Here is a 14,218-nt window from a genome sequence, read left to right on the forward strand (position 1 = left end):
AAGTCTCAGAGTGCCTGTTTAAAATGCTTTCCATAACCATTGACCTTTTACATGCATAGCACAAATGAGCCATTCATATGTACACGCAGGGAGATGTCAAATCTAACAAAAGCAGCTGCTGCATTGACTCCCCTCTGTGTAATGATTTACAATACTAAAGTCAAATGTTAGTCATGCTCACGTCACAAGCTCACATCACAGTACATACATAGAATATCCCCCCAAATCTGCTACTTCAGTATTTGACTGAACCGTGTCTTCCTCCCTGTTATCCTGACATATTTCTCATTAAAGGACATGGAAAAAGTGGCACGGCACAGTGTGGCCCTATGCCTCCTTCTGAGAGCTATATTGACTGTGATCACTCAGACTGACATGCCCTTTTATGAGATAATTTAAGAATCAGAGATGGTCGAACAAGCCACTTTAGAGAGAGATTTGCTTGTCATCTTAGATTATGGAATATACACGGCTTTGACTCTACTGATAAATAGACCTTGAATCAGTGCAGAATTTTATCGTCTGCATTTCACCTTGGAAATGTCTCCTCTCTGAACTAGCCTGCACTTACTCCCTCCTCTTCTTTTACCAAAGCATGCTTGTATTGTTCAGGTTTTTACACTCCTACACCTACCTACTATATTTGCCCCTGTACAATTGCCACTGACACAGCAACTTTTGAATGTCAGCATCGCCATAAACACATCACATTGTTTAGGCTCTTTCACAGAGGTGTTGACTATATTTTATAGTCATTTTTGAGGTTGTAGTTCATGCCAGTGGGCTTTGACAGTTCACATTCATGGTTGCCAGCCAATGAATTGTTATGACTTTTGTGATCCCCTAACTTTTCATTTAGCGCCACCATCAGGACAAATTTTCGATTTGTCCAATACTTTGATTTATGAACAAATACCTGCAAAACTAATGGCATTACCATCTGTATGTTTAGTGCTAATTATCAAATGTTAGCATGCTAACAAGCTAAACTTAAGACGGTGAACATATGAAACATTTTACGTGCTACTCGTTAGTATTGTCACTGTGAACTTGTTAGCATTCTGACATTTGAGCATTTAGCTTAAAGCACAAGTACAGTCAAACTGAGCTACTAGTGTAGTGTGGCTTTATACTCTCTGTTAATCTGTTTGTCCATCATTGATGTACATTGTCACATTTTGCAAGGCTGAAATTTACGATAAATTTAATTACTGGCTTTGGAAAGATACCATAGAAATGTGAAAGTGGTAATTATTGTAAATTCTGAACTCGTGCAACCAATTTCACAATTTATTATAATTTACCTGTGTTTTTGGACACTATTTAAGTCACTGTTGATGTGGTTTTGCCATTGTTTTTACCACACTTAAAGTCAACTACAATCATCAGTGTTCATGAGATATCAACATATAAATCATCTAATGTTAAAAAGTTGGCATCAGTCTTTTCTTTTATTGCCAGAGCTCTTGAATGTGATGCCTTAAATTCTCATTTAAGGCATCACATTGTTGGACCTCAGCCAATCTAACTTTAAGGCAGTCCACTCCAGTAACACTGGAGACCTGTGTGCATACATTTTTTAGTTTTTCTACTCATGATTTTGAAAACGTTTTGTATAAATGCATCACCTTTCATGTGCAGTTAATCATGAAAAGACATTATACTCGACACATTTGTGTCAGTAAAGCAAATTCTGTAATCCGCATGAGCATGTCATTTTATTTCCTAAATGCCAAAAAAAAAAAAAAAAAGACATACTCTCCAGTGTTATTCAAGTGGAACAAGGTTCTTAAGAAACTCTGACTGGAATTATGCAGCTAAACAACACAGCAATCAGACCTTCAAAGCCATTGAAGCAAGGAACCAGAAACTCAAGTCCCCAGTATAAATATTTTGCCATTGTTTGCCAGTCGCAGAGAAACATCCAGCTTCCTCGTGCAGCAATACTATTTGTCAGAGAGCGCGAGCTGAGCAGGATCTCTTTACAGGTGCTCCACAGGTAAGCAATTCCTGCCATGCTTAGAAGCAATATATTCACTGATACATGTGTTGGAATTATTTGCTTTCCTGTTGAATTGCTCTGTGATATGATATAAAATTTAACGTGCATGCACTAGCCAACACATGTTTGGTTCTGTCTCAGAAAAGTGATCAATAGTGTAAATGTTGATGGTGTGGAACAAATTCATGAGTTTTAAATTGCAGTGATACTATATTTTCATATATATGTGTTTCTTTTTTTTTTAAAATAGTGCAGTTATGCCTTTTCAGGGAACATTCAGAATCATAACATTTTCTGTTTTATTCCATTATATTTACATCTTCTGTTTGTGAATAGAGCTCTATTTCATGCTCTGCTTTTGCAGGCACGTGTCTATTCTTAATCCCTACATTGTTCATTAAAAGGTTAACTATTTCCCTCTGGATATTTTTATGCTGTTTTGAAGAGACAGAGACTGTTAAAATCCTGTGTTATTTTTGTTTAGGTGTGGTGTCACAATGAACAAGAGCCAGAAGAGTACAGGTGTTGTATCACATCTGTTTTGATATTTGATTTAGGTGTTTATTTACTGGTATTTTGCAGCTATTTATAGAGTAGACAACCCGCTTTTACAGCTGATCTTGTCAAATCACAAATGATTCATTTGACAAGGAAACCTGGAATGTGCTAATGTGCTGCATGTTAACAGAGTTAACAGTTTGGATTGTAGCCATTTACCAATATCTTTATCTACAGTACTAATCAAAAGTTTAGACACACCCTCCTATTCACTTGAATGAGAAAGTGTTTCCAGACTTTTGACTGCTGTGCTTTATCTACTTAAACAGTTTGTTTTTTTTAAAATTTCTATTCTTCACAATTTCTCCATTCGCCCTCTTTAATTCCTGGGCTGGATTCCCCAAGCAGTAGCTACACTGTTGCACAAAAAGTTGTAGATTCCTGTAAACAAAGATGAGACTTAGGCAAATGATCACAAAACAAAAGGCTTTTCTTTTGCCATCAGGCGGAGCAGTGTTCTACAGACCAGCTGGAAATGTGATGGAGATAAGATCTGGTTACCTGTTCAAGTCTCCTCCTTCGAAACGGTTGAAGACAGAGGTGACAGAGCTGGCACAATGAATGCTAGATCTTCATTTGAGTGGGCTTTTTTTTATTGACTTGGCATCACGTTTCCTCTGCAGAAATCATGGAAGAAGAGATATTTTGTGCTGTTCAAAATCAGTGAGGAAGAACATCAACTCAAGTACTTCAGGAACAAAGAGGAAAAGGACAGGCCACTTGGAGGGATAGACTTATCACAGTATGTTATCAAAGAGCCCATTTTTTCTACACTGGATCACCTTAAAACATAAAGAATGAAACACTGAGAACCTCTCTTTATTTCTCTCTCATTTCACTGAGCTATTTTAATACAGTATGCCAAATGCATGAATGAACTCCTAATTTAACGCACTGAGTAGCTGTTAAAGGTAGAAACTGAAACACTAAATCATTTTTGTGTCCCTCTATCAGGATCTCACTGTTGTATGTGAGCCCCCAACAACACCAGAAATGGGGTTGGATCCAGAAGAGCTTCAAGTGCTCACCATCCTGTGTGCTCTACATCAAGGCTGCGGACCGGGACTACTTCCTCGTCGGGGAGAACAGGTCAGTCAGCTGATTTGTAGGGGTGATACAAAGGACTGAGATGGAATTTATAGCTTCTTTAACAACTTCCATGCATTTTACTACACCATACTGTAAAAACTCCTCATAGAACATACCACACTGGAGACAGATACATAGGAACACAGGTAATATGATGGATAATTGTGCTTAAGCACTGATAGGTGTTTGGGATTTGTGGGATTGAAGAGCAGCTGGATGAGCAACAAGCAACCTAAAATGTAAAGCTAATCTTAACCATAAAACCTGTTATCACCCCTCTGTGGTATTTGATCAGTTTATCAGTGTATTTTTTTAAATGAACTTCACTTGCTTTCCATTTTGTTCTAGGCTTATCAAATGTAAATGGATTTTCCATAAAAGCAATAGAGTTGCAACTAACGATTATTGTCATTATTGATTGATGTTTTAGTTTTTTGGTCTACGAAACGTCAGAAAATCTTGAAAAATTTCAATCCCTTTTTCCCAAAACTCAAGGTGACATCCTCTAATGTCTTGTTTTATCCAACAGTCCCCAACCCCAAGATGTGCAATTTACTGTCATAGAAGACTAAAGAAACCAGGAAATATTAATTTATGTTATATTATATTCATTTATGAGACTGGAAACAGAAAATTTGGGTATTTCTTCTTTAAAAAAGACTTTAAACAATGAATCGATTATCAAATTAGCTTGCAAATAATTTCCTGTTGACAGACTGATTGTTGCAGCTCTAAAATGCAACCATTGCAAATCAATATTTTTTTCAAAGAGACTGGTTTTCTGTTTTAAAATGGAAATGTGCAGATACACAGTCAGTCAGTCAGTGACCAGGATTCAGGCCACAGTTGGGTTGGCCAATCGTCCCTTCAAGGCCCTCACTGACACTTTCATAGCGCCTCATAAAACACTTCCCCGCTGCCCTTTACACCTTCTGCTATTTTGAGACTCCCAACAATCAAAATGAAATTATGGTGTAGCTTTGTTTAGTAACAGTCAATCAGCTGATAATGACTTTGGTCTGCACCCTGCTCACACGAAATTGTTGCTAAATGTCACTATTTCCACTTTATGTTTGACTTTGGAATTGCATTTTAAATTGAATGTAATAGCCATAATTTGTGGAGTCTAAAAATGATTTTCATATGCCCCTCTTGCTTTTAGTGAGGAAGTGGACGGCTGGTTCTGTGACGTGTTTGACGCATTGAAAAACCGGCCTTATAAGTTCCTCAGTCCAGAGGTACCTTTAGATTTTTAGTTCTTTATCATATAACAACATAAAAAGACCAAGCATCTCTTTATATTTATCTTGTTTGCTTACCAGCTGTATCACTGTCATTGACAATAATTACTTTATGTTTTTTTTTTCTGCTAAAGGAAATAACTAATGGGCAGCAAGCAGTTGAGGTAAATATGAAGTAAATGTATCCTGTGTTCCTCATCTGTTCACCACAAACATCATTAGTTCTTCATTATGTTTCTTTCAAAAATAAATACATTGCACATTACTCACTGGCTGAAATGAACGTTAACAAGCTTCATCCACTATCCAATAGATTGAGCTTTAATGTTCATTTCCGACCGTAGTTTAGAAACAGTAGTTTGACCAAAAGAAAAAAGCACAGCACTTTGGATGCTCAGTCTAAATTCTCTGTGTACCTGGCAAATCCAACAAATCTTCACTATACAGTTTTATTAGTCATCTGTTAACTTTGCTTATCAACCAGCTTTTTATCTGACATTTGAAAATAGACTTCTCTTCCTGTTTTCGCAGGTTATCTCACAACCCCTGTTATGGAAAAAGAGTTCTGTTGCCACCACTGACAAGGTTAGTTTATACTGTGATGTTGCAACTCGAGCTCTTCATGAATCTGGCTAACCTCTCTAAATTCATGCATCCTGTCACTTTGATACTAATTCAGACGCATCAAGACTGCCCACATCAGTCAGTCATGAAGTTCCTTTGTAAGGATGTATTTGCATTTGAGTGGATTGTTTCTCTGCAGGGAAAGACACATGAAACATATGTGTTTCCTCACTCTTTATGTACATAAAATATCCACAACGCCTTTATGTTTAGCCATTGGTTTAGAGAAATCCAGTTGTCTCTGGCTCATAACAACACTCATAATATACAGAAACAAAACAGTCTGCTGGAAGACTGCATGACTGCAAACTCCATGTATGTAAAACATTTTGATAACAGAGAAAATCTAAGCAGCATCAGGGTTTTTCTGTTTTCTAGTTTCATTAAATATCAACCCAAATGAATAAATGGCAGCTTGTTCACTGTTTTATTATTCAGGTGAAATTCTGATCAATTTTAGTGAAATGCCAATAAAACATCTTAACTGTTACTGTTCTCTATTGACTCACGGTAACATCATGCCTTTAGGTATATCCTAATATACTTGAGTTTTTCTTTTATAGGGAAAAAACATCTAGAATATACTTAAAAGTATAAGCTATGGCTCTGACACAGGGATACTGAGATGAATGGGCTGAAAGCAACACACACTGCACATTTTTTACCAGGATTGTCTCATTTCTCTACAAACAAAACCTTCTGCTATCAGAATAATGTCAAAGATGATCTAATGACTTAAATATTGTACACATAGGCGCTTTAATTTGTCTGTGTAATTCTGTCTTTTTCAGGAAGAGTTGAAAATGCGGTCCATGTCTGACCCATCCTCAAACACTTGGAATAACAGCACTGAAAAAGTAAAGGTATCTTGACTTGAATGTTTTTCTAATTTGTAAACACAAATCTGAATGAGATGACTTTTGTTGTAATTTGGCGCTATATAAATACAAATTGATTGATTGATTGAAATGGAATTCAAATGATGATTCTTGAAGACATTTGTTGGGTTAATTGGAGGTGACTTTTCTTTTGCTTTCTGATTGGCTGGCAGGGTGAAGATTATCCAAAAAGACCTGCATCAGAGCCTGTGTATCCAATCTATGACTATCCAAGATCCTACTTAGGACAAATACAAGTAGGACTGCAACTGACAATTATTGTCATTAACCTTCTAGTTATTTCCTTGATTTTGTCTAGAAAATGGCAGGAAATAGTTTCCCACAGTCCAAGTCGATGTCTGCAAATGTATTATTTTGTCTGACCAAAAGTCCAAAATCCAAAGATATTCAGTTCACTGTCATATATGACAAAATAAAGCATCAAATCCTCATATTGGTGAAGTAGGAATCAGAGAGTGTTTGGCATTTTTTCTTAAAAAATTGTTAAAACAATGAATCGATTGTCAGAATAGTTTCAGATTAATCATTTCAGCTCTAAATACAAGTTAAGACTGTTGAATCAATACATAACTTCAACTTCAACAGAGTCAACAATGATTTAACTGATAAATGTGACTCATAAATTGTGATGGACTGTAACTAATAATGTTTGTTGCCTTTTTTGTTTTGTCTCCCCAAATGATGTGAATAAGGTCGGGAAAAATGGTGAGACTGGTGACAGGAGCAGTATGGAGTCAGTGTGAGTTTCCCTTTCTCATGTGTATATAAGTGACCATGTATTGATCTGATATATTTGATTATTTTCAGTGATAATTTGCACAAAAATTCACATTTATAATCACAACTTTACCCTCATTCATCAAGTGACACGTGCTTAAGTTGTGACCTTGAGTATTTTTTTGCCTGTTGATGTGAATATATGTGTGTTTTGCAGATACGTAACAATGATGGAGGTTAAAAATACTGAACATCTGGCTCATGCAACGTAAGTTTGATTCATAATGTGCCAGACTACTGGGGAAAAAACATCCTGCTTCATTAGAATAATAAACAATTGCTGACTATTGTGCCAAATGCTCCCAGGGACAGTGAAGTTGAAAAGGTTACTACCGGGACCCTGATGAGGTCTGTCACTCAGGTCTTTGACAAGCTGAAGACACAGATTTCCCCACTGCCTCCATTCGATGAGGAGACAGGCGCTGAAGACAGGTAGATCTCAGATTAATCGCAGGTCTTTACCTCTTTGTGGGCTGTGTGTATGTTTGACTTTTCACGTTGTCTTTGGTGTCAGTGCCCTGCCCTGTGCTCTTTGTGCACCATGTTTTGTCAGTGCCCTAGATACCAAAATAGCTCTCTCATCAGAGGTAACCGTGGCGTCATTGGCTCAAACAACAACTATGACAACAACAAGGGTGTTATTTTTACAGCACAAATCTGTTGACACTCCAGGACCAAGACGAATATAAGAAAAGCAGCACCTTAGAGCCTGTTAAGCAACTTATGCTTGAAAAGCATCTTTTCATCTTGTGTAAGAGATCTTGAACACACTGCATGGCACTGATTATCTTCAATGATTTATACACAACAAGCCATGAAAATGTTTTTTTTTAAAAGATTATATTTATTGGCATTTTTACCTTTTATTTGACAGTGATTAGTGTAGAGGCAGACAGGAAATAAGGTCAGAGAAATGGGTATGACATGCAACAAAGGTTCCTGGCTAGAATCAAACTAGGGGCAATGCAGTTTTGTGGCATGCACAGTAACCGTTCAGCTACCGGGGCACTCCAAAAATGTGTGTTTTCATGCACATCAGAACACCTTTCACATGTTGGCTGTTTCTACTGTTGTCCCAAATGAAAAACTCATTAAAATTTCGAGCCCTGTAGTCACAGTTGGCTGTGCTGTAATTCATGTATGCTAAGATGCTAATCAGATCCATAATGTTAAATGTGTAAATCTGATATCTCAAGGAGGGCAGGAGCTAATCGGATTTAAGCTTCCTGTTTAGACTAAATTGCATTAATCACCAGATACACCAGACAGACAATCAATTAACATCATCACCATTGCCTTTACCAGCTGTTCCATGCCATCATCTCCTGTATGGAAAATACTGTTGGTTTGACTGAATTTGCTATTATAACAAACTGTGTGTACATTTTGCACATATTACACTGATATCTGATTTCTTTCTAAGTGGCCAACTGCTGTGCTGCCACACTGAAGAATATCTTCCCACCACATTTGGCAAAGACTAATTTCTAAAGTGCCTTTTAATTAGAAGTCATCTTGCGCCTCCACAGTGATTTGGGAGTTATTTGCTTCTCCCATGCTGCTTTTATGAACTATTTTAACAATATAAAGACATCTGGTTGCCTTTTGTATAACCGAGACAAAATGTTATTGTACCTCTTTCAACATTCAAGCCCCTTTATTGTTGTTATTCTCTGCCACAAGGGCAAATGTGGACTTCTGTCTATCCAAGGCTTCTAAATGAGTGTCAAAATCTGTTGTGTTGCTATCTGCCTGAGTCACTCCTTTGTCATTTGTCAACTAAGAAAACATCAGTGACTACAAGATGGATGTAATTGAAACGTGTATCAAGATCTGGTTTTATAATCCCTCATGCTATTACTTGCTTTTACAGAGAAGAAACACGTCTGTCAGACTTCAGCAGCAGCTCCAGTGAGAACGGTGCCGTCTCTCCTGTGGAGATGCTGGACAGACTAAATGCGAAGACAATGGAAAAACAAAGCTCTAATGAGAGGTGATACAGAAGTAATTGACTCCTGAATTAAAAAAAAAAACAGTTTGAATTCAGGAGCCTCTTTTGCAATAAGACAAACTGTAATTTTTATGGGTTAGGGTTTTAGGGACAATTCTGTGGGATGTGATGATAAACTGAAGCATTAGCACTCTCATTCAACAGTTGCTCGATGTGTAAACAGTACAAGGAGACAATTTGAAACCCCCACTGTGACACCATCTGTGCCACTGCCTACTGAAAAGTCAAAAACTGCTTTGTAATGGTTTCAGAGAGCATATTAAAAAAAAAGCCATCACCACATTTAAGATAACCCAGTAAAATAAATAACCTGAAAGGAATGCTGTGACCAACGCTGACATGTTGCTTGACTGGTTCGAGTGGTTTCTAGAGGTTTCTGTGTGCAGATGTTATACTAACATAAGCAGCACTCGACATTAAACATCATTAACTCAGGCGACTTTGCTGCCAGAATTTGAAAGAGGGGTTCAAAGGAAATGTAGAAGTCATTTTCTATACAGACACTCATCCCACTGTGATGTAGGAAGGAGACGATAAGAAGCACACATTTGTTTCATTCATTTCATTTCACATTTCATTTTGTGCACATTCACCACATCCCAAGATGAAGAAATTGAATCTGGAGGATTAAAACATTTTTTATACTCTATATTTTTTATAACACACCTGTTTGCTTTGGAAGCTTGATCTTGAATGAGAAATGTCACGATTTTTATGTTTTTTCTATACAGCATGGATATACAGTACTATTAAATAAGAGGGTTTTTTTGTCTTTTATTTTTCATTCAAGCCTTGACCTCAATAGCCCAGAGGAGAGAGACATCATGGTGAAGCAGGCAGATTTGAAAAAACACCTGACACTAACAGAAGTGGAAGGGAAACCAAGGTATGTTTTTGTCTAAGAAAGCAGGACCACTTCATTGAAGTATAAAGAAAGGATCAACCGGGAAATGTTCCTGTTTACATTTTTATTCTCTCTGTATCCATTAATATTAATGTAAACTGTTCCTGTCCCAGAAGTTACACACTCTCATTGTTTAAAACACACTTTTCACATCAGGCAATGCTGGCGGCGATACTGCTCGTCCTTATTTGCTGTTTTCGCATTTTGAGCTCAGGCTTTGTGCTCCACTGCAGGAGCATGAACATGTCTGTTGTTGTTGTGGTGGATGATTCAGAAACTGTATTGTGTGAAAAGTTGGGATTGTATTCCTACTGGTCTTTGCGTTAATTGGCTTAATTACGGAAAATCTAAATTTTCAATCCCCTTGAAAATGAAGAAAACACAGGTTTACTTCTCAGCTGCTACATTACACCATTTATATAAATATAGGCTTTTTCTCAAGTCAAACTCAGTTAAATTGTTATAGACTCAATTTTAATATTACCTCAGTTGAGATTGTGTGTTTGGCCAGACTCCGTTAAGATTGCTTTGTTCGGTGTGAACTTTTTAAAACTGTTTAGAAACCTGTTAATAGATTTGATTCATCCATCAAGGCAGCAGTAACTGCATGTGTCTGAGCTGCTTTTAATAGATTCAAAGTCAGAGTCTAAGACATCAGACAGCAGTAGTTATCTTTTTAATGTGGGTGGGTTTGCAAACTACTGTGTGACAGAGAGCTACAGAATGAATCTAAAAAAAACAGTTGTTTGTGTGTGTGTCAGTGTGTCTGGATGGACAGGTCCGCCACAGACAGTGTGTCTGTTCCACAAAGGAGACCAAATTCTGGCAATTAACGACTTGCACACCAGCAGCGTGGAGGAGTTTAACATGTACCTGAGCAAGTCACTCAAGAACGAGGTATGTTCATGAGGTGCAAGCAAAATGCCAAAACACAAACACATGTTGGTGTTTTTAGTCCATCTGAGAGGTAAATTATTTCTCTTTTTAGGTGAGAGTGACCATCCTGCGTCTACCTGGATGCCCGCCTCTGCATTCACCCAGCTGTCTCTGCAGTGAGTGACTGCAACTTGACCTTTAGAGATGACACAGCTATTTCTACTACATCTGGGTGTGTTCAAATGACTTTTTGAGGCACTTCCTGCACAGATGGTGGGTTTTTTTTAACACTTAATGACTACTTTAGAAAACTGACAGTATTTTCCCAGGACTGTAGCCAGTTTCTATTGATCTGTCACTCTACTAGTTTACTTGATTTAAACATTAAGAAGAGTTAAAAGTGAAGGATATTAAACCTGCTTAATAATGTCTTACATTATATGTATAAAGATGAATTTTACTTGTCAGATGCTTGCAGCATTAATAATGACTCACATTTTCAACTAAGCATGAGTTATAATGGGCTTAGTTCATTGTGTATTGTTTTTACTGTACAGTAAATGATGTTTGTTTTCAAAAGTTTTACCTAGAAGGAAATAAAGGGAGATGATTCATTGAAACATATTTCCTCATACCACCTGTATGATGCCAAAAAAGGCAATCTCATCATCACACAAGCTCTTGGAACCAGCACAGACGTTTCCATTCCTAACATGACTTCTGTAATAACACTGTTTTTATTAATCAACTATAATCCAAGATGAAAGGAAGCAAAAGCATTTAATAAGCAGATTAAAGAACATGCCAAGATGCTCTGAAATCAATATTTGTGTTGTATGATACCAAGATTGTAATTAAATTATATTTTGAAAAGATAGTCAACTTATTTTTCCCGTTGCTGTAAATATTCAAATCTTATTTGTATCTTACTACTATAACTTGAGCAGGAATAATTGAGTTACATGACTCGTGTGAATGTCATCATCTGGCGTTGTTGATTCGTTTCCAGATTGCTCAGTATGCATCCCAGTGTTCTCGGTATGTCATACTTGGCTAATGATGCCTTCTTAAGAACACAAAGAAAGTAATATAATGTAACTTAAACTAACCTTGTCTTTTCTTTTGAGAATGCTTTGACAGTAGTTAGGAGTTGATGAAAGACAAACGATTAAGGCAGAGACCAGTATTTCATGTTGTCCACACCTCTGGGAGAGTGTTGCGAATGAATATGCAGACAGAACGGTGCACTGCCGGCTATGTTTAACCTATTTCTCACTGATTTGAAACAGAATTGGTGACTCAAGGACACTTGGCTGGAACGTAATTATAATATAACTTGGGAAGATGGTTTTATTCCTTTTTAAATTATGTCTAGTGACCGTTTCCGCTCACAGATGAAGATTACATAGGAATTAACAAAACTTGCCTCTAAACTTCAAACATCACATAACAATATATCTGACATGTTAATATTCAGAAAAGGCCTCTTCCCATGATGTTGTATGAGCCAGTCAAAGGTTATAGTTTCAAGTTTCAAAGCTATTAAACAGAGTTTTGACAAAGAAACTATTAAGGACTTTATTTTTTTAAGACCATTCTTCAAGTGTGATGCTCAGGCTGTGCTGTGTTATATGTGTGCTCTATTATTAAATAAATGCATCCTTTGGAATTCAGGTTGTATTGGGACACTGAATCTTGTTTTATTTCTAAAATGATTATGAATAAATTTTACACTGACCATTTGTACGTCTTCAACTGTTTTTTCCTGGGACTGAGGGATAATAAATATTACAAATAGTTTTTAATAGTTCACTATATTCTACTTTTTGCACACAGGGTTTGTGCCAAAATCCATGTAGGAAATAGTAGTAGTTTCATTATTTGACCAGTTTGATAAGAACTCTTTTCATCTTGTTGCTTTTTCACGGACCATCAGTTCATTATTGTATTTATTGATGCATACACTAAGAGACAGAGGGTATCTAATTATAAAAAGTTGGCAGTAAGGTGAATGCTTGCTGGTGCAAGAACCCGAACTACCAATTTTCTTTCATACTTCATTGCCTACAGGCCTGAATGTATGGGGCGATAAATATCATAATCCCTGAAGAATAGAGGTACAGTACATTCTAGTCGAAGATGTTGTGTTACTCTGAACGCCCTTTTTTGTCATTTATATAGCAGATTCCTTGTTATTCGTGGACATAAACTATAAACAATTCCCTACCAACGTCAGACATCACCAAGATTATATATCTATATATACACACACACACATACACTGTGTGACTGAAATAGAAAAGACATTTCATCCAGCGCCCCAGTCAAACCTCAATCCAATTTCAGGTTGGATAGACTTAATACATATCATTCATGCCTGAGGGAATACAATATTCCATTATTAGAAATGGCTTACTGGTAATGGCTTGCTGTGGGCATAGACAGTAATACAGTGGTTATTACTTCAGTCTCCCAGTAAAGTGGGTGATGAAACGAGTATGATAAAACAAGCATGATATAAAATAGGACGAGAAGTGGTGTAATGAAGTGTCTAGAAGAGGTCAAAACTGCCATTTTGATGGCACCTTTTTATAATGAACACTTAATTTTAATATCATACTTCTGCTTTGCAAAAAAATGACGTACTCAAGTGGAAACTTAGAAGAATATTCAGTTTTCAGAGATACAGCCAGGCAGCTGTTACGGTCTTCTTCTGCAGGTTTACTACATCAAAATGTGAAGTATACTGAATAAGACACAGGCTGCCTGCCCCGGGATATTCTGTGAGGATCAACAGTGCAACTTTTTTACTGTTTGGATTTCAATGCAGAAATTAAGACCAACATTTTGCTCACTCTGGCAGAAGTCAAAAATTGTTCTACTACATGAAAAGAGGTCAAGCAGTGACTGTGAAAAGGCTGTTTTACAGAGGCTGAGATTATGAACCCGCATGTCGTTGCTGTCTCAGATAAACTAGTGACAGATCTGGCAGCATCTCTCTTCAAAACAAGTTTGTATTTTCAAAGCCATAGCACGACAATGACCGTTCCTGCTTTACACCAATGATGAGGAAAAAATGAAAAAGAAAAAAAAGGGAGGAAAGTGTTATAATATTTAAAAACATTTATTTTTTGTGTAAAATTTTTGAACACAGAAAAAAATACAGACATTAAAATAAGAATTGCACAGTTTCAAAGCAACGGTGGTAAAAGTAGAAGTGGCTGCAGCGGTCAGCTG

At 36.9% G+C, this 14,218-nt stretch overlaps 1 protein-coding gene across 1 annotated transcript; it reads left to right on the top strand.

Moving 5' to 3' along the window:
* Window positions 1-1,575: 1,575 nt before the first annotated feature.
* LOC137171817 (pleckstrin homology domain-containing family S member 1-like) lies at window positions 1,576-12,707 on the top strand. Its single transcript, XM_067575961.1, has 17 exons — window positions 1,576-1,999; window positions 2,487-2,524; window positions 3,006-3,100; window positions 3,184-3,302; window positions 3,515-3,649; window positions 4,812-4,887; window positions 5,025-5,054; window positions 5,422-5,475; window positions 6,306-6,377; window positions 6,566-6,649; window positions 7,106-7,152; window positions 7,348-7,398; window positions 7,497-7,622; window positions 9,064-9,183; window positions 9,992-10,087; window positions 10,867-11,002; window positions 11,094-12,707. The coding sequence occupies exons 1-17, from the start codon at window positions 1,812-1,814 to the stop codon at window positions 11,163-11,165; spliced, it is 1,539 nt and encodes a 512-aa protein (XP_067432062.1). The 5' UTR covers window positions 1,576-1,811; the 3' UTR covers window positions 11,166-12,707.
* Window positions 12,708-14,218: the final 1,511 nt, after the last annotated feature.

This window comes from Thunnus thynnus, chromosome 20, assembly GCF_963924715.1.
Source record: "Thunnus thynnus chromosome 20, fThuThy2.1, whole genome shotgun sequence".
NCBI classification, from domain to species: domain Eukaryota; kingdom Metazoa; phylum Chordata; class Actinopteri; order Scombriformes; family Scombridae; genus Thunnus; species Thunnus thynnus.